Raw genomic sequence first — 22,676 nt, 5'->3', positions numbered from 1 at the left:
AAATGTTTCAATATGTCAAAGGAGTTGACTGCTGCCTTGAAGGAGGCAAATCCAAACCTGTTTTTAAAAAACCCTCAATAATTCAAAAATCTGCTTTTTGGATTTAAAAATTTAAAAAACACAATAAGGAACCACCTGAGAACACTCATATATAGTAGACCTACAAATGCAAACACATATTCAAGATCTGGCAGCTCACATTCCAGATCACTTAGAAACAATCTTGTTATTTTCTGAAGATGTGTGCCACTAGATGCATAGAACACATAATGAAGCCACTCAAAGTATATAGGAGAACACTTCAAATATCAGAAACAATAAAACAGGTCCTCCCTTAGTCACTCTGGGAATGTGATCATCCTACAACTGATTTAAAAATGCAATGTTCTACTTTGATGTGCCTGGTTCCTGTTTTGCATTGATCCCTATGAACATTAGCCACTTTGCCAGTACCCTATATAATAAAATAGTAAAGGTTTCCTCTGAAATTAAGTCTAGTCATGTCTGACTCAGGGAGGTGGTGCTCATCTCCTTTTCTAACCCGAAGAACCAGCGTTGTCCATAGACACCTCCAAGGTCATGTGGCTAGCATGACTGTATAGAGCACCGTTACCTTCCCACAGAAGCAGTGGCTATTGATCTACTCACATTGCATGTTTTCGAACTGCTAGATTGGCGGAAGCTGGGGCTAACAGTGGGAGCCCACCCCACTCCCCTGATTCGAACTGCCAACCTTTTGGTCAGCAAGTTCAGCAGCTTAGCAATTTAACCTTCTGCACCACCAGGTGGCACATATAATAGCATAACAACAACCATATATTTAATATGGATGTTGTGGAACTGCCCAATTTGAATTACAACAGATGTAAGCCCACTTGCAAAAATGTAAGTCCCAAGCAGGTTTCCAGCCAATGTCTTCACTAGCCCTTTGAAGGTTTGCATTGTGCTTCAGAGAGCAATGACTAAATGCTTGGGATGTAGCATGAATACATGGATATTTAGTGAGATTCACGCAAACAGGAGAATTTGAGTGCTTAGATCTTAAACATTTGACTTTGAATTTCTATGCAATCAGTCATCTTTCTTCTGCTGAATTGTGGTTGGCACCTATATTTTCTGACAAGCTATCACATTTTACTGATGACTTAATATACAATATAATCATTTTGTTTGTCCAAAAAGCAATTTATTTACCACAGTAAAAACAGCATTTTCATGTAAGTAAAAATAATTGAAAGTGTGACAACCAACTAATTAAATGTGAGCATTTTGCAGAATCAGTATTTAGTTTTAAATTTCAATTATCTTGTTTATTACAGTTTTTCAGCTCAGTAACTATAACATTACTTCTGAAATCAATCCTATAAAATTAATTTATTATTTAGAAAACCCCTTTAATGAATTTGCTTGTAGTGTGAGACTCAAATAAATGGTTTATAATGGTGTCGGCTCTGAACACCCTTTGATAGTGAAGAGATCCAATTAAAATCTGATTAAAGAGCAACAGTTTTAATAGATTATGAATTAATTAGATCTGTGAATTAGTCAATCTTTTTAAAAAGTGAATAAAACATGCTTATTATGGATAAAATAAGGATGTTTAACAAACTGGCAAGCATGAGAAAAGCTGAAACAATGACAATGACTAATATTTACCTTAGAAAGTAGATACATTTTTGTTTTTCGTGTCAGAAGCAACATGAGAAACTGCAAGTCGCTTCTGATGTGAAAGAATTGGCCGTCTGCAATGACATTGCCCAGGAGATACCCAGATGTTTTGATGTTTTACCATTCTTGTGGGAGGCTTGTCTCATGTCCCCACATGGAAAGATGGAGTTGACAGACGGGAGCTCACCCTGCTCCCGAGATTCAAACTGCCGACCTTTTGGTCAGCAGTTAAGCTAGCACAAGAGTGTTCAGCCAGTTCAGCCAGCTGGAGCTAACAGAGGGAGCTCATTCACACTCACCCTGAATTTGAACCTCCGACCTGTCGGTCTCCAGTCCTGCTGGCACAAGGGTTTAACCCATTGCGCCACTGGGGGCTCCTAGTAGATAGTTGTTTGTACCATTTTTATTGAATTCCAATATATTAGGCCACGTGCCACTTCTTAAATGCAATACAAGCCTACCAATATTTAACGTTATGATTCATGGTCTCGCTTTTTCTTTTCTTTGTTCTTTGTCAAGTACACCTCCCATTTCTTGTCACTGCCCTGGCAACAATGTCATTCATTATGTGATAGTCTGTTGCTGTTATGTGCTTTCATTTCCAATATATGGCAACCCTAAAACAACCTTATAATATTTTTTTCTCGGTAATATTTGTTTAAAGGAGATTAGCTTTTGCTTTTCTCTGAGAGTGTGATTTGCCCCAAAACCCTACAACACAGAGTGACAGGTAGAGTGCCCAAGAAAAAAAATAGAGGAAAGGGAGGCAAAAACACATGAAATATGATGGCAAGGAACTGCATCTGTGTATTTCTTGACTGTAATGCTACACCTGCCCTCGTAAAGTTTCTGATTTATGTTCAGGTAATTTCCTGCCTAGACCTCTGTAGCATTCTTCAAATCCTTTTCCATACTTTTTCTGATCTTCCTTCAAAGCACAGTTGTAAAAAGACTTATGCTCAGGTTCTTACATCCCTTTTGTCTGTCCAGCACAAAATCCCTATTCCCAATCTAAAAAAGGGTGCTCCCATTTTTTCTGGTTCTTGCCTTTTTAATATCTATGTGGTTTTGCTTGGGACCATGACCATTGTTCCTTTGCTTGGAACCATTATTCTACTACTCTAGCATTTCCTATACTTGCAGTCAGCTACATCCATTTTCAGAGACTACTTCCCTATACACATTATGTTGAGCCAACCTTTTGAAAGATCTGTTCTTTTTATAAAACCTCTGTCTAAAACCTTTAACTTCTTTTACTTCTGTTATGTTTTTTAAAAGTTGCAACTTGTATATACAGGCATACATTGTTGTTACTTATCAGCATATTGTGTGGAGCTGCGGTGGCGCAATTGGTTAAACCCTTGTGCTGGCTGAACTGCTGACTGAAAGGTCGGTGGTTCAAATCCAGGGAGCAGGGTGAGCTCCCACCTGTCAGCTCCATCTTCCATGTGGTGACGTGAGAGAAGCCTCCCACAGAATGATAAAACATCCAGGTGTCCCCTGGGCAACGTCCCTGCAGACAGCCAATTCTCTCACACCAGAAGCGACTTGTAGTTTCTCAAGTTGGTTCTGACACGAAAAAAAACCCCATATTGTGTGCCTTTAATATTTTATTTCCCTTCTGTTTTTTTCTTGGTTCTTCCACCAATCTTCACTCCAAAACGGCCTTCCCTGACCTGGTGCCCTCAAGATATTTCTTGTGTGCCTTCAAGTCATTCCCAATTTATGAGGACGCCAAGGCAACCCGATGATGTGAATTTTTTTAGCAAGATTGGTTCAGAGGGGTTTGACCTGGCCTTCCTCTGAGGCCCCTTCCACACAGCTGAATGAAATCCCACATTATCTGCTTTGAACTGGAATAGATGACAGTGTGGACTCAGATAACCCAGCTCAAAGCAGATATTGTGGGATTTTTTGCTTTGATATTCTGGGTTATATGGGTATGTGGAAGGGCCCTGAGACTGAGGACCCTTCCAGACAGACTGTATATCCCAGGATCCGATCCCACATTTCTGTTTATCACAGTTTATTGCAGTGTGACTCATATAATCCAGTTTAAAGCAGAAAACCTGGGATCAGATCCTGGGATATAGGGCCTGTCTGGAAAGGCCATGAAAGAGTGTGGCTTGATCACACTCTTTCAGTGGATTAGTGGATTTCTTTGGCTGAGTAGGATTTGAACCCTGATCTCCAGAGGCCTTGTCCAATACTGAAATCACTACACCACAGTGACTCTTGCGCTCCAGATAAATTGCATTTGCTCCAGCTCACTGGCAGAAATTGTCCAATATCTTTGAAGAAGGGTTTTTGGAGTAAATAATAGAGCAAACTGTCAAAACAATAACATAGATATGGTATAAATGATAAATAGCATTTTAAATAGCTATTATGATTTTTGCTCATTTTTCCATGTTTGAGCTACACACATGAAATCATGGTAAGACTTAAGCTAACTAATTATTTTTAAATAAGGAACATAAGAAAATACTTTAAAATGACTGTGACGGGTAATAAGATGCTGCACATTCAGCAAGCCTGCTGGCAACCTGGTGAGTGTAAACACTGCTAAAATTTATAATATGGCATGACTCATTACACAAAACAGTGGTGTAGGTTATGTTCTTCCAGTGACCTTCGTGTTTAAAAATTAAGTAATATTTTTAAAAGACAGCAGTAGACTGTTACCAGAAATTGAAGAAACATAAACTTACCAAAATAGCTATTAATCACTAGCAGCAGGAATGAAGTAAGTGGAATCAAAGGAGGCAAGATATGAATTGGTAAACCAAGTGGCTCTCTTAAACACTTTATTGCTTAAAGCTGTTTCCTCCTGTGATGGGATAAGTGATTAGTCTTGAAACTTTGGCAGGCTCCTTGACGGATGGGAATATTTAGGCTGGCGAAGAAAAGTAATATTCTGGCAAGTGGTCATTGTTCTTTCATTTTTACACATGCATTCGTTTTTATGGTGCTTTTTTATCCTAAAGTGGGATGGTGTTGTAGAAACCTTTTAAACTCTGGGCAATAAATCTGGCACCTTTAAGGAGTAATTTTGCACTCCTTTCTAAAAAAAATGGTATAGGAAATACAATTTTATGGTATTTTTCAGTGATCCAATTCTATAAAAGGTTGATTTCTATGTTGTAGTAGTACTGAGCCCTGACCTTATTTTGATTTTAAACTATATGGTACATAAAGTGAACAGTATTATTTACGCTAAATTTTCTCATGTCATTGAATCCTGTGGTGGGTTGAAAGTGTTAGCTCACTCTGCAGAGTTTACTTCCAAGTATTTTGTAGGGCAGAGATAGAACAAACTGAAACTCAAATCTTTCCATAAAACATCCATGGAAAAAGTTCCAAATTTCAATCCCAGTTTATGGTCATTTTGGATTCTGATCCTGCCCCAGAAGTATTTGCTATCTCTTCAATTTGGCATTATGCCTAAATCTGATAACCATACTCTCTTATTCCATCATCCAAATCTGTAAAAATAAAAATGTAATGTTCATTTGTGGAATTAACATAACTCAAAAACCAATGGACGAATTGACACATTTGGACTCGATACACCTATCAGGCCAACGAGTGACCATCACTCATAAAAACACTGACAAACACAGCAGAACAGACTTTAAAAGCCAAAAAAATAAAATTTACATTACAATGCATGCACAAAACCACACATACAATGCATGCAAACACACATATACACACATATAGACACAAAACACATATACACAGACTGGGCCAGAACAATGCATGACAGGGGATGGCTAGTCATTAATAAAGATGCTGAATTGCACTGGACTCAGTGCAAGGATCTGGTGTCTCCTCTTTAAGATCAGCAGCTGGAGTAATATTTGCTATTATAAAACAGGAGCCACAGTGGTGCAGCAGGTTAAAGCACTAACCTGCAGAACTTGCTGACCGGAAGGTTGACAATTCGAATCTGCAGGATGGAGTGAGCTCTCATTGTTAGCCCCAACTTCTGCCAACCTAGCAGTTCGAAGACATGCAAATGTGAGTAGATCAACAGGTAGTATTTCTGCAGGAAGGTAATGGTGCTCCATGCAGTCATGCCGGCCACATGACCTAGGAGGTGTCTGCGGACAACACCGGCTCTTTGGCTTGGAAATGGAGGGGAGCACCACCACCCCAAAGTCGGACTCGATTAGACTTAATGTCAAGGGGAAACCTTTATCTTTACCTTTAATATTTGCCCCACTAAGATATTTGCTAATAACTAATATGTCAGTTCTTTGTGATAGATAAGTGACACCCTCTGGCATTTTTTTTTTTTGCTTGCATGCTTCTTCAAAAGGAACAGAACATACACAGAAAGAGATATTCAATATTTTTCTGGCATGTGGAACTATTTCACTGCTTAGTTACCACAACTGGTTTAAAGATGTACCATAGTTTTGTTGATGTTGTAGGAACAGATTCTCTTAAATGAAATACATGCTTTGGCTATAGATATGCATTAGGAAAAGTTGACCATCTGGTGTGTGATAAGGTAAAGACAGCAGTAATAAATTTCACTTCATTAACATAGATGAAAACATGTGTCTGTCTCATTATTCATAAAATATTGATGTTGTACAACCTAGGTACTGTTCGTAGTATGATAAAAGAATGCAAATCTCTTGCCATAGTCTTAAAAGTTTAATCTTATATATATCAGGGTGGTCTTTTTCTTGGAATTTCCGCTAGATGACCCCTCAAAACAAAATTTCTTTGTTGATAGTTACTGATTGGCCATCGGAATTCCTGCATTCATGAAAGAACACCATTCGTTCTCAAAGTGAGTTCCCAATCTATCCTTTTTTACTGGGTTGTTGTAGGGTTTTCGGGCCATGTTCTAGAAGCATTCTCTCCTGACTTTTCACCTGCATCTATGGTAGGCAACCTCAGAGAATGCCTGCCAAAGTTGCAGGTGAAATGTCAGGAGGGAATGCTTCTAGAACATGGCCATACAGCCCGAAAAACCTACAACAACCCAGTGCTTCCAGCAATGAAAGCCATCAACAATATATCTTTTTAATTTTCTTATTAAATAAAAGATCCAGTACACAACATGCTGGATTTTATACAGCTGTGTGGAAGGGGTCAGATCTACCACAAACATTAGCATCTCCTCTCTTTCCCAATTTCAGTCCACACAGTACAACACCATGCAGAATAGGTGTTCCTTGTTCCTTTCATGTTTAACAGACGTCTGTCCAATCATGCAAATTACATTTCCCAGATCAACCAGCATAAAATATGATGATGCCTCCCTCTGGTATAGCAGCAGTACACAAATGTTTGAAGATGACTCCAGCTGTTCCCAACCCCCTCCCCCCAAAGTAGCCTCCCTAGAAAAAGCAAGCATTAATCACAATCTAGACCAGTGTTTCCAACCTCTTTTTGGCCATGCCCCACCTGAACATCTCTAAAATCCTAATTTCCCCTCCCTTTGGTTACCAGACATTAATTTTCTTAATTAATGTCTGAGGGGGCAAAGGAAGGGGTCTGAGGGTGTTAGGAATTGTGGGAGTTGGAGTCCAAAACACTTGGAGGGCCAAAGTTTGGCCATGTCTGGCCTAGACATTTTCCCTCACCCTGCATGAAAGAGACCCAAGCCAACTTGGAGACTCTGGGCCCTTCCACACAGCCATATGGACTCAGATAACTCAGTTCAAAGCAGATATTGTGTGATTTTCTGCCTTGATATTCTTGAATATAGGGCTGTGTGGAAGGGTCCTCTGCCTTATTTATTGGGCACTTGGGACTAGGTCCTTACTTCTCTTTTGCACATCCCTTGGCTTGTCTTGGTTTTATAAGTTATTGGTACCTTCTTGCCTCCTTGACTTCTCTCCTGTCCCAGTAAATCACAACAAATACAATAAAATGCATTAAACACTTAATAGAAACAATATAACAAAAGATCAAATAGAACAATAACATTAAATGAAGATTTTTATATTTCTCAGCAGCCAAATCAATACCGTTCTGGCTGGACAGAACCACCAGCATACTGACTCTGATTATCTGTTGGGAGTAATCCACTCATGCAAATAATGTAAGCTTGAGGCCTGCCTTTCATTAGGACAGTGAGATTTTTCTTTTCATACAAGAAGTAGTCAGAATTCCCATCAATTTATAGATCCACTACTTACATTTTTCTTATGAAGAAATGGTCCCTTGTCAGTAGTCATTTCCACAAGCTAACTACCAAATATAACATTGGAGATTATTCAGATTACATTTTCAAAAATTCTTTGATGTTGAGCATTTCCACATTTGTGTGTTTATTTTTCAGACTAGACATACCCTTCAACATATTAAATGGCATTTGTTGTTAATTCTTTTCTCATTTGAACAGATTTCAGAAAGAAAGATAATTAAATTGCCCATTTGACATATATAACTACATTTCAGATTTCCACATTTCAGAAATACCTTTTATAATGTCTTTAGTAGTAACAATGGAATACTGTCCATATTTTTTCAGAATTTTATTGGGTGCATTTAAGTTTGGAAAGTTAGTGTTTACTAATTTAATATCTGCAATTGAATCAAATTAGAAGCTTCCATGGAAAGATGCAGCACTACAGAGAAGGACATTACTATTTGTTATGTAAGTACAGTGAAATCCCTGTAACTGCAGGACCTTTGTCTGCAATGTCACTTACCTGTGCCTGGAGGTTGGTGGCCTCTCTAGGAATTTGCTAGGTCCTCCATGTTTCCCACAGAAGGTACCATAGAGTCACTGCAGTCTGACTTGGAATGTATCCCACATAGATATGGGGGATCTTACTACAATTGTAATGCTCCAATTAGGTTTTGTTCCCTTGAGATATGTTCTGGAGAAAGATGCTGAAGTTCATACCACAAGTTGTGTAGGAGTCAATATACTATTAGAAATTGACTTTATAATATCACATAAGATTGTTTAAAAGATCATTTCTACTTTCATTGATATTTGCACATTATTGGAAATTAAATGTTATTGCTTAATTGCTTACCAAGACAGATAATAACCATAGGTAACATGTGGCGTACCTGGTGTTGTTGAACTGTGACTCCCCTGATGTAGGACTACAACTCCAACCAGTTCAAACCAGCATAACCAAATGGGAGTTGCAGTCCAGTAACATCTTGATAGTTACACATTACCCATCATTGCTAAATAACATCAAGGTGTGGTTTTTCTTGGGTATTTTGTAGGACAACTGTAGGTAGAGGAAAGGATGCTGAACTTGAAATATCTTACATTTGACTTAGCAGGGCTTTTCTTAAAGTGTTTGTAATTTAGAAATATTTATGATATTTATGGATTGTCCCGTTGAATTTAAATATAGGTGTTCTGTTTTTTTTTTCCAGAATGTTAGAAGATGACCTCAAACTGAGCAGTGATGAAGAGGACAATGAACAGGTATGCAGGCTAGCATTTGTATTTGATGAATTAATGGTCTAATGGTCTAGCAGTGCTGATAGAGACTTCTGATAATTTGTTTAAATGTAATAAGAATGATTATATATGTAGTTTAGAGTGTCATTTAGCCACGATTGTGGCTTTTTTTCCTCCAGGTAATATATTCCACACATTCCTTGGACAAATTCTGATCAACATGTACCTATTAATTCCAACACAGCTCCATTGAACACTTTAGTGGCAAATCAGAGTCTTGATGCAAGGCCATGCGCTTGCTGCCAAGTTTGGGGAAGGCAAAACTAACTGGCCATAAAAAGAAAAAAAGGCTCAGTTTAGGACAAAGTTCCACAGGACTAAGCCTTAACATCTGTTTCCTACATCATCACTTAGCTCTGGAATATGGTGATTTAACACCATGATTTACTAGATTTAAGATGCTCTTTAAAACATTCAGAAATTATTTCCTTCACCAGGAGAAAGTAGAGGGATTTCTCAAGGGGGTCAAGTTACAGAGTTCAAATAGGCTTAAGCTGGGTAGCCTCCCTCTTTTTTCTTTTTCTTTTTACCAAGAATTGAAAAATTGAAAGATGCCATTGGGGAACAAGCCTGGGGATTTTACAAAATGAAGAATTGAAGCAATAAGGGCATAAGTATAAAAGCAGAGAATCTGTGACTTTATCAATAAGGCTCTCTAGAAAGAACATTAAATAAATGTAAAAGTAAACAAGAAGACACAGGAGAAAGGAAATACAATGATGAGCTGATCACATAGAGAAAAACCTACAATAATTATATTATTCATACATAATAATAAGAATAAGAATATGCTGCAAGAAAATTGCACAGATGGACTGCAAACACAGGCACAACTATGTGGCCCAAATTATTCATTGGAACTTTTGTCACAAGTACCACCTGCCAGTAGTAAAGAACTTGTGGGATCATAAACCTGAAAAGGTAGTGGAAAATGAACACACAAAAATACTGTGGGGCTTTCAAATCCAAACTGACAAAGTTTTGAAACACAATACACCAGACATTACAGTTGTGGAAAAGAAAAAAGTTTGGATTATTGATGTCACCATACCAGGTGACAGTCGAATTGATGAAAAACAACAGGAAAAACTCAGCCATTATCAAGACCTCAAAACGGAACTGCAAAGGCTCTGGCATAAACCAGTACAGGTGGTTCCAGACGTAATGGGCACACTGGGCGCTGTGCCAAAAGATCTCAGATGGCATTTGGAAACAATAAACATTGACAAATCAATAAAACCAAAAAGAACAATAAAAAGACAAAATCACGATCTGTCAACTGCAAAAGGTCACCTTACTTGGAGCTGCGCGCATCATTCGAAAATATATCACAGAGTCCTAAATGCTTGGGAAGTGTTTGACTTGTGATTTTGTGATATGAAATCCAGCATATTTATCTCGTTTGCTGTGGCATACTGTGTTTTTATGTCAGAAGAATAACAACAACAACAACAACAACAACAACTTCATTTGCATACCGCTCTGTCTTCCTGAGGAAATTCAGGGCGGTTTCCAGCATAGGGCAAATCATTCAATTACCAGCACAAAACCATACAAAATAACAATTATAAAACATAAACATAACACCGTTAAAGCAACCACACACATTCCCAGTATTATTCCATCGGACAAGATTCAAACTACCAATGGACAGAGTTTGAAAGTGGGCCTAGACAGCTATGAGAGGGCTAGGCCAGGGCTAGTGCAATGAAGTAGTATGGGGCTGGGGAAGTGGATAAACAAACATTAAATGTTTGTTTAATTTTAATTATGTAAAGTATTGTTTTAAGGATTGTCTTTTAAGTATTTTTCCAGTTTAAATTATAGTTTCATTTTACAGGCAATGTTCCCAAAATTTAATGTGTGGGAAGAAATGTTCCTGTTTGTATATTTAAGTTTATCAACATGAAAAAACCCTTCCCTTTGAAAATTCCAATCAATACTACATGAAGAGCTCACAATTAGCAGACTGCTGGGTAGTTAACATAAATCTGCAAGTTAAAATCATCCACTTCCCTTTGATTTATTAGGCATAACATAATAATCTTTGCCTTCATTTTTGGTAGCCGGGGAAATATGAGAAGATTTGTGTCACGGAGATGTCAAAAACCCTAGTTAGGATGGTTTGGAGTATTGAATTGTGGTGATTATTGCCTCTTGGTTCCCTGAAGTGTGGAATGGCACATGAAATATCCATACTAAATTCTCTCTTCTTAATTATAAAGGTCATTGGGCAATTTAAATTAGCATTAGGTGCATTATTAAACAGCAATTACAAACTATTACACAGATACACTACTCTCCTTTTCTTTTTCTCTCTTCTTTTCTTCCATCCTGCTTGCTTTTCTTGCCATCATTTTTGCTCTGTAGTGTTACTGTTGAGAAAAGAACCTTTAAGAGAGTGAATGAATCTCAGAAGCCAATTGTGGAGTTCATGTCAGTCAATGGCAAAAGAATTTGACTGACTAGTTTACATATGTGGAAAAATAATCTAACCTATTTTTACAACCCAGTCCTGTAGGCAGGAATTTTTTTTTCCGGTACAGGATCAGGTTGGTTGCTACTGAGGTTTTGTGGCTGTGAAAATTTATTGCCCACAGAGTCAATCAATCTGCATTCAGCAGCTTAGGCTGAATAAATAGAGCCATTGTGCTTGTCTGGAATATGTAACCAAAGTTCATCCAGTCTGTTTGCCTCTCACATCTCCTGAGATTCATAAAAGGCAACACCCTGGTATGTACTCCAGTCTCTGCCAAAGAAATTGTGAAATTGTATAAATAGAAGCAAAAGAGGCAACGAAAACCATCCTTAGAGACATGGCTCCAAAATGGAACTTCAGCTGTAAGTGCAAGAAGAAATATACTTCCTTGCTTTGAAATTAGTGTTATTTTAAAAGAAGTCATAGCAAGCATGTGTCAAATGTTCTGGTATATAGAAAAGAACTAGTGAAGGATCATTGTTGGTTATGTTACTTTTTCCTGACCCATCCTAAAAGTCACTTTAACTGCCAGAGCTAAATCCTATGGGATTCTGGAGGTTACAATTTGGTGAAACACTAAGGCTCTCTGGCTGAGAATTGTCAATGCCTCTTCTCTAAACTGCAAATCCCTGGATTTCTTAGGAAAGATGACATTAAATCATAGTGTTATAATTATATAATGTGAAAGGGTGATAATTTATAGCCAATCAGGAATGCTCTAAGTATGTTCTCTGTAAATATTTTAAATCAATAGAAAGAGATATGAAAGGTTTCATGCAACTGGTGATGACTGAGCAACCACAAAATCTACCATAATGTAATTGGATGTGAAGGTGATCTGGCTGCAACATCTGTCGCCCCAGTGATCACCAGGGTGATTCATCTGATTTGGCTGGCTGGTGTTCCCTTCATTCCTCACTGCTCCATGTGTGTCCCTCCCAAAGCTGCAGTCTTGGTGGAAGAGGACAACGACCCAGGTATAGAAGGAGTGTACCGAGGTCTCCATAATATAATTTGCATTGCAAAGCACAACATGATTGTTATCCCCATTTCTTTCCCACATTCTCAAATTAGGCTTCATGGTGCATTGTTAATATGTAGGGTTGATACCAATGGTCACCTGGATCATGTAGCTCGGTGGTTGCCAACCTTTTTTTGACCAGGGACCACTTGGACCTGGGACCACTCTGGGACCAGGGTTACGAATCAGTTTTTGGTCAACTTTAGATTCGGTTTGGTTATTTGGGGTACTGATTCAGAAAACTGCATTGGATACGAACAATTAACTATCCCAGATTCTGGTTGCTTCCTATAAGAATGCCACAGGATCAGAATCTATAATTATTACCAGAGAAATGCAGGTCCTGACTATAGGAACAGTGTCTTGACCATGGGGAAAGGGATCAGATGCATGTCTGAATTCATTAGACAAAATCTGTGTGAACTGAAACTGTAAATCCAGACTTGGCCTCTATATCTCAATGAACAGAGTGACAGAGAAGTTCATTTCGCAAAGATAAAGAAGTATTTCACCTGTAGGAGTCCCCTGTGGCACAATGGGTTAAACCCTTGTGCCAGCAGGACTGCTGACCAATATGTCAGTGGTTTGAATCTGGGAAGAGTGGGTTGAGTTCCCATGTCAGCTCCAGCTCCCGATGCGGGGACATGAGAGAAGCCTCCCCCAAGGATAGTAAAACATCAAACATCTGGGTGTCCCCTGGGCAACATTCTTGCAGATGGCCAATTCCCTCACACCAGAAGCGACTTGTAGTTTCTCAAGTTGCTCCTGATACAAAAAAAACTTGTAGCATATAAGTGTTGAACTCTTTTTAAATGATTTGAAAACCGGGGGAAATAGCAAATTAATATTTCACATGAAATAGAAGTGATGTTCAGATCTAGGCATATAGATGGAAGAATATTTTTTCTTTCTCCAAAAGTGAAAAATTTCAAAACTCTAGGATTGTGGAATAACACCATGGTAACAGAATTTCTTAAAAGTAACAGAGAAAGTGACTCTCTTCCAAGTAACAAGTTAAACAGAATAGTAGCAGAGAAGCTTCTGTGTATCTATTGATACTATACCTGAAATAGCTTCTGTTGTAGGGGTGCTGAGGAGGAATGCTAGCCGAAACACAAAGAAGGACAGAGATGAAGTCCTTTTGTGCCTAAATGGGACTATTAAGTTTAAACTGTTAAAATCCAAAACTTGTATGTTACATGGATCAATAAATCAAACATGTGTATGCTGCACTGATGCAAACTGAGCAACAGATTACCAAACTATTAGTGGCTTCGTGTCTTTTTATGAAAATGGTTGGTTTTCTAGGCCACCCACAAACAAGGAATAGGGTTATCTTTCACAGAGTCAGAATACATAGCAGCAGAGGCATGAAAAGAATTGTTATAGCCTGATCAACTATTGACTAATTTTGGAATAAGTAGAACAGAAAACAAATAAAGTTGTGGAAGACAGGGTTGTATTACATTTTTTTTCAACTAGGGAAGATGATGCCATGTAGTAAACACATTGGAACAGTGTATATACAATAAGAAATAAATAATCAGATGTACTGTTTAGTTCCCAAAATTACAACTGATACCTTAATCAAACTGCTAGCAAGAGACCACTTCAAAACCTGCTAGTCAAAACAGGAATTTAAGCATGCTCACACACTTGAAAAGAGTTGTTAGCCATGTCCCTGGACTATGGTGAATGTCTCTTCTCATTAACTGCTATGATTTGTTTGATTGTAGACTTGTTATTGTTTTTAGCATGAAGCCATTTTTCATTCTCTCTAAGGATGTGTGTTTGACTATGTGGAAGTAATTTGTTAGGAATGCTACTTTTACAAGGCATATAAAGAAAATTAAACTTGTTTCTTTCTCTGCTAAGATGCATGTGTGATTGGGTACACATTGATGTTGTTGTTCCGCCACTTTGATTACTCTGCTTTATAGACTTACTGCTGTCTCTCATATTTCCTAAAAAAAAAAAAAACAGATGGTACAACAGCATTGGAAATAGTTACTAGCCATCAAGCAAAACTAGTACACACTAGCATATAATCTCGATTGAAAAGTATGACATAGAAAAACAGGAAAACTCTCCAGTGGTAGGAGAATTATGTGGAACAAAGCTATACTTTAAGCCAAAGGCACATTTTGGTGTTGTGGGATTTTTAAATATATATGTAATTGGCAATATCAGGAAGCCTAGTCAGATTTTAGAGATGATGACAAATAAAAAGCAGTTTTACTGTCTCCCTGCGTCATGGTTTCTGATGAAAATACTTTCCCTTGAAGTTGTGCTTGGACATAAGAAGAGAGTGAATTATAATGAAATGAATGCAGCCTTGTTTCTGAATCTAAGGACATAGAGAAACGGTTATTACTTACCTACATGCCTGTGTATATAAATCAATCTCAGGTAAAAATCAAGAGCAGGTTTTGGTGAACCCAAATTATAAATTTTGCTATGACTCATGGGGTAAAACCTAGGGCACACTTAATATTTAGAGACACACAAGCATGTCATGTATGTGTGTGTGTGTGTTACAATGACCATGGCCAATGTTGCTGCTTAAGTGCCTGAGATTGTCCAGAATTAATTGCACCCATGAGAAATAAATGCCTCTCCCTCACCCTTTTCAGCCCCAAGCAACATTTATCAGCATCATAGACCTTATAAGACCTGCCTACACAGTAAGCCCCCATTAAAAATGTCGGCTGGTCTCATGAGGCTTATAAGGAAGTGCCTGTTAAAATGACCACCACTGCTCTGCTCCACCTCCAAAACGACAGGGAACTCAGAGCTGATTGATGTTACCATCTTTACCACCTATTTCTAACATTGTCCAGTGAATAAGTCAATGCAGGGCTTTTTTGGGGTGTCATTATATTTTGTAAAAAATGTTTTGACTTCTACGTGAGTATATTGGGAAAGGAGCAAGTAAGGAGAGAGTTAAAGTCATTTCCACATATGACATCATCCTGAAATTGGTCATAGGTGTTCACAGAGAAACTTGGTATTTGATTTTTTTTAAAAAATCACACAAGGCCAAACCACACATTTATCATTACATTTAATATGACCTTGTTATGTTTCCAAGCTTTACAAGTATGTGAGAAATGTTGAAGGACATATTAAACTAATACTATTAACTTGTAGGGCTTTTAAAAAGTACAACAGAATTATTGCTGCAGATGTTAAAGTTACCCCATCACCTAAACCTTAGCCTTCCCTAAGGACATATTATCAGATATAAGTCCTAAGATGAAGTATTTTAAATCTCAACGTTGCAGAACCAGATTAGCTATGACAGCTTTCATTAATAGAGTCTTAGCTGCAGTGCTTCTAAAATTGGCTAACAAGATTTTAATAGAAGATGAAGTTTAATGATTGCATTTAATGATCTCAGCAGCCACTGCCCTTTGCAGCAGATGCTCATTATTTTTAAAAGCCTCCTTGTGTGACTACTGCTGTATGGTCGTGCCCCAAAGAAACAGTGGAAAGACAAGCTCTGTAATGCTGTATGTATAACACAAAGAAGCTTGATTTGAATGTGCTTCACTCAGATAAGGTCAAGTGTATATTCCACAATAAGGACACCGAGAATGTTATGCTTATCATAAATTATGCAAAAATGAGTACCAGAATAATATTGGCAAGCAAGGTGAACACACGAGGCAAGGAATAAAAACAGGGCAGCTCACTATGCACTGCTACTCTTTCATGTTTGCAAGCCATACAGAATTGAGCAGCAGAATCGTCCTGTTTGATATATTTGCGCCTAGAAAGAAAGAACCAGGCAGGAGAATAGGAGTAAAAAAGCAACTGTGCAGAACAGAGAATGACCTGTGGCATTGAATATCTACCCAAAGCCATCTCCTTCTAGTTTCCCATTTCTTTTAGTAGCTTTTTGTCTTTACTCTTGAGTACTATCACCTCCAAAAGTAAAGTGTGAGGATCTTCTTCTGTACCCCTTAGGTTGACCTGCTGCCATCACATGCAATGGAAACCATCACTAGTCTTAAAGAAATACTCAGTTCTTGCCATCCCAGTCAACTTTCATATATGAAACAGGGAGAAAAACCAACTAGTTCTGGACCTGTGGTCATCATTTGATGATACCCAATAATTTGATAAAATCAAATTTATAAAAGAAAAAGATGGTGAAAATTGTCAACAAAACCTCTGCAAATGAGATTAAAAGGCACTCAAATGGCAAAATGAGATTTGGAGTAAAGAACTGCAAAATGATACCTATAATAGAGATATAATGCTTTGCTATTTTCATGTTAATGTCCTTATTTGCTATATTCATTATTAAATAATTCAACACCTAATTTTGACAGTTTTTTATTTCTGGTGCAGGAAAGTAATTGAATATGTTCCCAGATTGTTTCTGAAGACTGTGCACAGTTCGAGACAGATTTTGTGCAAAATTCACATGCCAGAGTTGTACAAAAAATAGCATTTTGTGAGTGGAACACAGCATTATCTGAACGGAAAGTGATATTTCTGCACAACAGATAGGCCAAAATATGGCATACGTTTCTGTCAAACCTCTTACAAGGTTTAAAGGATTTAGAGTTTGAGAGTTTAAAAATGGGATGAAATTAATCCTTGGGGTGGTCTGAAGAACTACAAAAATGACTCTGTGGCCACCTCAGATCAGGAAGTTCCAAATCAAAAGATATTTGAAAGGATAGTACCTCGGTTTCTCTTAGTAAATCTAATGGAATACCAAACCCTTCATTTTGCTGTGAAATAAAGCTGTGAAATCCACTGCAAAAGAAAAAGAAAGGAAAAAGAAAAGATAGTGGCTCAGTGTACAGAAGGTGAGATGGGTTAGTGTTTAATTTTGATGATTATTATTATTAGTATCAGTGGAGGCTTGTGTAGTAGCTTCAGTGTTGTGCTATGACTCTGGAGACTGGATACAAATCCCTGCATAGAAACTGACTGCTTAGTCAAATCCCAATATTCTAGCCTCAGAAGAAGGCAAATGTAACTCTCTATAAGTAAATCTTGCTAGGAAAACATTCCCTGGGTTGTTGTAGGTTTTTTCAGGCTATATGGCCATGTTCTAGAGGCATTCTCTCCTGACGTTTCACCTGCATCGATGGCAAGCATCCTCAGAGGTAAGCTACTTCTGAGGATGCTTGCCATAGATGCAAGCGAAATGTCAGGAGAGAATGCCTCTAGAACATGGCCATATAGCCCGAAAAAAACCTTCAACAACCCAGTGATTCCAGCCATGAAAGCCTTCGACAATACATTCCCTGTGTTACTACTTCTCAACCACAAATGGGGTCTTCTTAGCTTAATATTGGGATCACAAAAAATTATCAAAAGCAAAAGGTTTCTGAATTCCACTCATTTACACTAATCTGTTAGCAACAACATGCATTATTTACAGCAGACTCTGCACAAAATGCTTCAGCTGTACTCTACAAAAAAGAAAATCAGCCTGTTTAGCAAACCTTGCAAATTCTGGCTTATTATCATCAGTAAATGTTTGATTTTATACCTATTCTATATCCTTGGGGTCATGTAAAAAATTATCGGGTGGAAAGGAGTTGTGGGTAGAAAAAGTTCAAATAGCCCTGCCCTAGATCCCTGTGTCACTCCCTGAACTGATTTGTCTCCTATGACTATGTTCTTCCTTTTTCAAAGACATTAATAATATTGTCAAATTGTAACCTTAATGATATAAAGATCCATTTAGCATATATTCTCTTCAATCTTAGCTCTGTACTAACTTTTTAAATTGCTTCAGTTGGTTCTCTGCTTGATATGCAGCTGCTTCTAGCTTGTTCTATGCAGCGCTCTATCTAGTTGTAGGCATTGAAGCTGATGGCTGTTCATTCCCAATTACTATGGAAGCCAATTAATTTCCTCTTTGATTTCCTTTCACCAGCAGATTGCAACTTGTGGCACTACTTGGTAGTTTGTTTTACCAACACTGAAGCTTGAATATGTGTTGATTATGCTCCCAAGGTCTGTCAGGTTACCATACAGGCTTGCTATAAAAGATGCAATCCCTAGAGAATGAGACTCAGAAAAAAATATTACTGCTGTTAGACTACTTGCTTTGTCTCATAGACTTGAAGTACAGCTAAAATATTTCTTGAACAATTAATAGACTGAAAGGAAATCAATGGGCTTAGTTCTGAATGAATCTATATTCGCTAATGGAGGAGGGAGAAGATCCTATATCTTACAGTTTATGTCAATTGAAATATTGAAGTAGAACAGTTCACCCAGAATTCTTTGAATTGTTTTTCCATCAGAGCCATTTTTTTATTCTGTTTTTAGCACTGCAGCCTGATTAAAATTCATTTGGGTAAAATATCAACCCTTGCTCATGCTACAAAAGCAATCCCTAAAAAGAACTTTATTGATTTCAAATAAAAGCACTCAGCCAGAAGAAGCTATAAACAGAAACTACTTTTAGGTCAAAATTTTCAATCATATTTCCTTATTGGCAACAAAGATGGCATGACTGGATGAAGTCTTCCAGAAATTTGGGCTAAAATGTCATCAGCCATTTGATTAATACCTTTACTTCTCATTTCAACTTCTCATCTCAAAGCAGAGGTAGAAAGAGGTGAATGGTTGTCTGGGGAGGATTTAGGGATGGAAGAATTAGGTCCATAATTTCTTGGTCCGTAAGTATTTATTTGTTTATCATGTCAGAAGCAAATTGAGAATACAGTTATAATGTATTTTAAAAAACCACACAGTTGAAAACTTGGCATTATAGTAAATTTCTTTTGACTAGAAGCTGGCCACTTTGAGTGCCTCGGTGTCACTGTGAGAAGGTCCTCCATTGTGCATGTGGCAGGGCTCAGACTGCATTGTAGTATGTATGTGGTCTGTGGTTTGCTCTTCTCCACACTCACATGTGGTGTACTCCACTTTGTAGCCTCATTTCTTAGGTTAGTTCTGCATCTCATGGTGCCAGAGCACAGTCTGTTCAATGCCTTTCAAGTTGTCCAGCCTTCTGTGTACCTAGGAGGGAGTTTTTCATCTGGTCTCAGACACTGATTGAGGCTCCGGGTGTTAACCTGCCACTTTTGGACACTTGCTGAGGTGTTCCTGCAAGTATCTCTGTAGATCTTAAGAAGCTATTTCTTGATTTAAGGTGTTGGCTGGCTGATATCCAAACAGCGGATGGGCCAGAGATATCAATGCTTTGGTCCTTTCATTACTGGCTGCTACTTCCCCGACAGATATAAGTAAGTCCATAAATAAGGTTGCCTGTCTTTAAGGGCCACTACAAGTAAAGTGCATTACAGCCATCCATTCTGGCAGCAGCTGCAGGTAGCTTAAGTGATCCACAGTCATAACTAGAGAGCATGGCTGAATACGGAGCAGTCGTTGATCTGTACCTCTAGAAGTGCATCTATACTGTAGATTTAATGTAGTCAGATACCATTTGAACTGTCATGTCTCAATGCTATGGAATCCTGGGAGTTGTAGTTTGGTGAGACACCACCACTTTTGGCAGAGAAGGATAAAAACCTTGCAAAATCCCAAGGTTACAGCATTGATTCGTAACAGTTTTTAAAGTGATATGAAACTGCATGACTTCTACACTGAAGATGTATCCTGGATTTCAAATCCATAACTTCAGTGCCGGATGTTAGCAATTGATCCTAGCACTACATACAGTGAATTTAAATCATCCAGTGAAATATTAAATTAAAATTAAGCATAATGAAATAAGAATTAATTAGTTAAGTCAGTGTGGCAAGTGTAATTGGGAATGGATGGCTTTCTGAATCTCTGGAAGCAGGATACAGAATTAGTTACAGACTCCTTTTCCCTGCAGTTAGAGCTGATGGAGGGGGGGATGCATCCTGCCAAGAAAATGAGAATAGGGAGGAATGGTGTGTTTTCCAGGAGATTGTTTCAATGGGCTGTTATTACATTTTGTGAGTGACTATAAAACAGCTATATTTTGTAACCATTATACCTATTTCCTATGCATGTGCTTTAGCTGTTTTCCCCTTGTTTTAACCATATATGAATGAATTTTAAAAACAAAAATAAAAATGTTATCACCAAACAATTCTCCAATAAGCCTCTGGTCTCAGTGTGATCGCCCATTTCCTGCAATCTCCCGATATATCAGTTTTTTAACATTTAGTGTATCAGTTTATAAGTTTATATTCCTCAGTGACTATCGGTAAGTGATCAAAGTCCTTTCCTAGAGATTCTGACACCCCTTCTTGCTGTCCTTCCATCAAATTAAGATTTAAGGTTTCTGAAAATACTTCAACATTCCAAAAAATTTTTAGAATCATAGAATATAGTTGAAAGAGAACACATGAGCCATCAAGTCCAACCCCTTTCAATGCAGGAAAAGCATCCCAAGAGATGACCATCCAACCTGCGTTTAAAAGTTTCCAAGGAAGGAGCTTCCACCACACTCTGAGGCAGGGAGTAACAGCTGTTACAGTCTTCAAGTTCTTCCTAATGTGGAATCTCTTTTCTCGCAATTTGAACCCATTGCTCAGAGTCCTAGTTTCCAGGGCAGCAGAAAACAAGCCTGTTCCTTCTTCCTTATGACACCCTTTCACATATTTATACATGGCTATCATGTCTCCTTTTGAGACATGTGGTGTTGGAGGAAAGTTCTGGGAGTGCCTTGGACTGTGAGAAGATCCAGCCAGTCCATCCTCCAGGAAATAAAGCCCGACTGCTCACTGGAGGGAAGGATACTAGAGACAAAGTTGAAGTACTTTGGCCACATCATGAGGAGACAGCAAAGCCTAGAGAAGACTATGCTGGGGAAAGTAGAAGGTAAAAGGAAGAGGGGCCGACCAAGGGCAAGATGGATGGATGGCATCCTTGAACTGACTGGACTGACCTTGAAGGAGCTGGGGATGGTGACAGCCGACAGGGAGCTCGGGCGTGGTCTGGTCCATGAGGTCACGAAGAGTCAGAGACGACTGAACGAATGAACAACAAACATCATGTCTCCTCTCAACCTCTTCTTCTGCAGGCTAAACATGGCCAGCTCTTTAAGACAATCCTCATAGGGCATGGTCTCCAGACATTTGATCATTTAATTGCCCTCCTCTGGACACCTTCCAGCTTGTCAATATCTCTTCTGAGCTGGTGTCCAGAATTGGCCACAGTATTCCAGGTGAGGTTTAACCAAAGCAGAATAGAGAGGCACCATGACTTCCCTCAATCTAGACACTATACTCCTTTTGTTGCAGCCCAAAATCCCTTTTTTAGCTGCTGCATCACACTGTTGGCTCATGCTCAACTTGTTGTCCAGAAAGATGCCAAGATCTTTTTTACATGGACTGTTGTCGAGGCAGGCGTCACCCATTCTGTATCTTTGCATTTCATTTTTTCTGCCTGGATCCCTCAAAGTGTAGTATCTTACATTTGTTCTTGTTGAAATTCATTATGTTAGTTTTGGCCCTGCTTTCTAATCTGTTACGGTCATTTTGAGTTCTGATCTTGTCCTCTGGAGAATTAGCTATCCCTCCTAATTTGGTGTCATCTGCAAACTTGATAAGCACACACTCTATACCTTCATCCAAGTGATTAGTAAAGATGTTGAACAACAGTGGGTCCAGGACTGAACCCTGTGGCACTCAACTTGTCACTTCTTTCCAGGATGAAGAGGAACCATTGGTGAGCATCCTTTGAGTTTGGTCACTTAACAAATTACAGATCCACCTAACAGTAGCATTGCCTAGCCCACATTTCACTAGTTTGTTTGCAAGAAGATCGGGGGGGGGGGGGGACAACACCTTGACAAAGGCCTTACTGAAATCAAGATATGCTGCATCCACAGCATCCCCTGCATCTACCAAGCTTGTAACCCTATTGAAAAAAAGAGATAAGATTAGTCTGGCATAACCTGTTTTTGAGAATTCCATGTTGACTTTTAGTAATCTTATGATACATTTCCGGTTTTTTTAAAAGGAGAAAATGATGTCCATTTGAAGGCCTGGGCTGACCTCGCATAAATCTAATACTAATAAAAATACTACTACTACTACTACTACTAATAATAATAATAATAACAACAACAA

The 22,676-nt window shown here is 38.4% G+C and overlaps 1 protein-coding gene across 2 annotated transcripts in view; it reads left to right on the top strand.

The window, feature by feature from the left end:
• Positions 1–22,676, top strand: part of AFF3 (ALF transcription elongation factor 3) — a 321,108-nt gene that overhangs the window by 213,867 nt on the left and 84,565 nt on the right. For both annotated transcript variants that reach the window (XM_060769769.2, XM_060769770.2), the window contains one exon: positions 9,040–9,091. In XM_060769769.2, coding sequence (XP_060625752.2) covers positions 9,040–9,091 — 52 coding nt within the window. The remainder of the gene's footprint in view (positions 1–9,039; positions 9,092–22,676) is intronic.

Source organism: Anolis sagrei, chromosome 3, assembly GCF_037176765.1.
Source record: "Anolis sagrei isolate rAnoSag1 chromosome 3, rAnoSag1.mat, whole genome shotgun sequence".
Lineage (NCBI taxonomy): Eukaryota > Metazoa > Chordata > Lepidosauria > Squamata > Dactyloidae > Anolis > Anolis sagrei.
The sequence above is the reverse complement of the archived record's forward strand: the minus strand, read 5'-3'. Positions and strand labels throughout refer to the sequence as shown.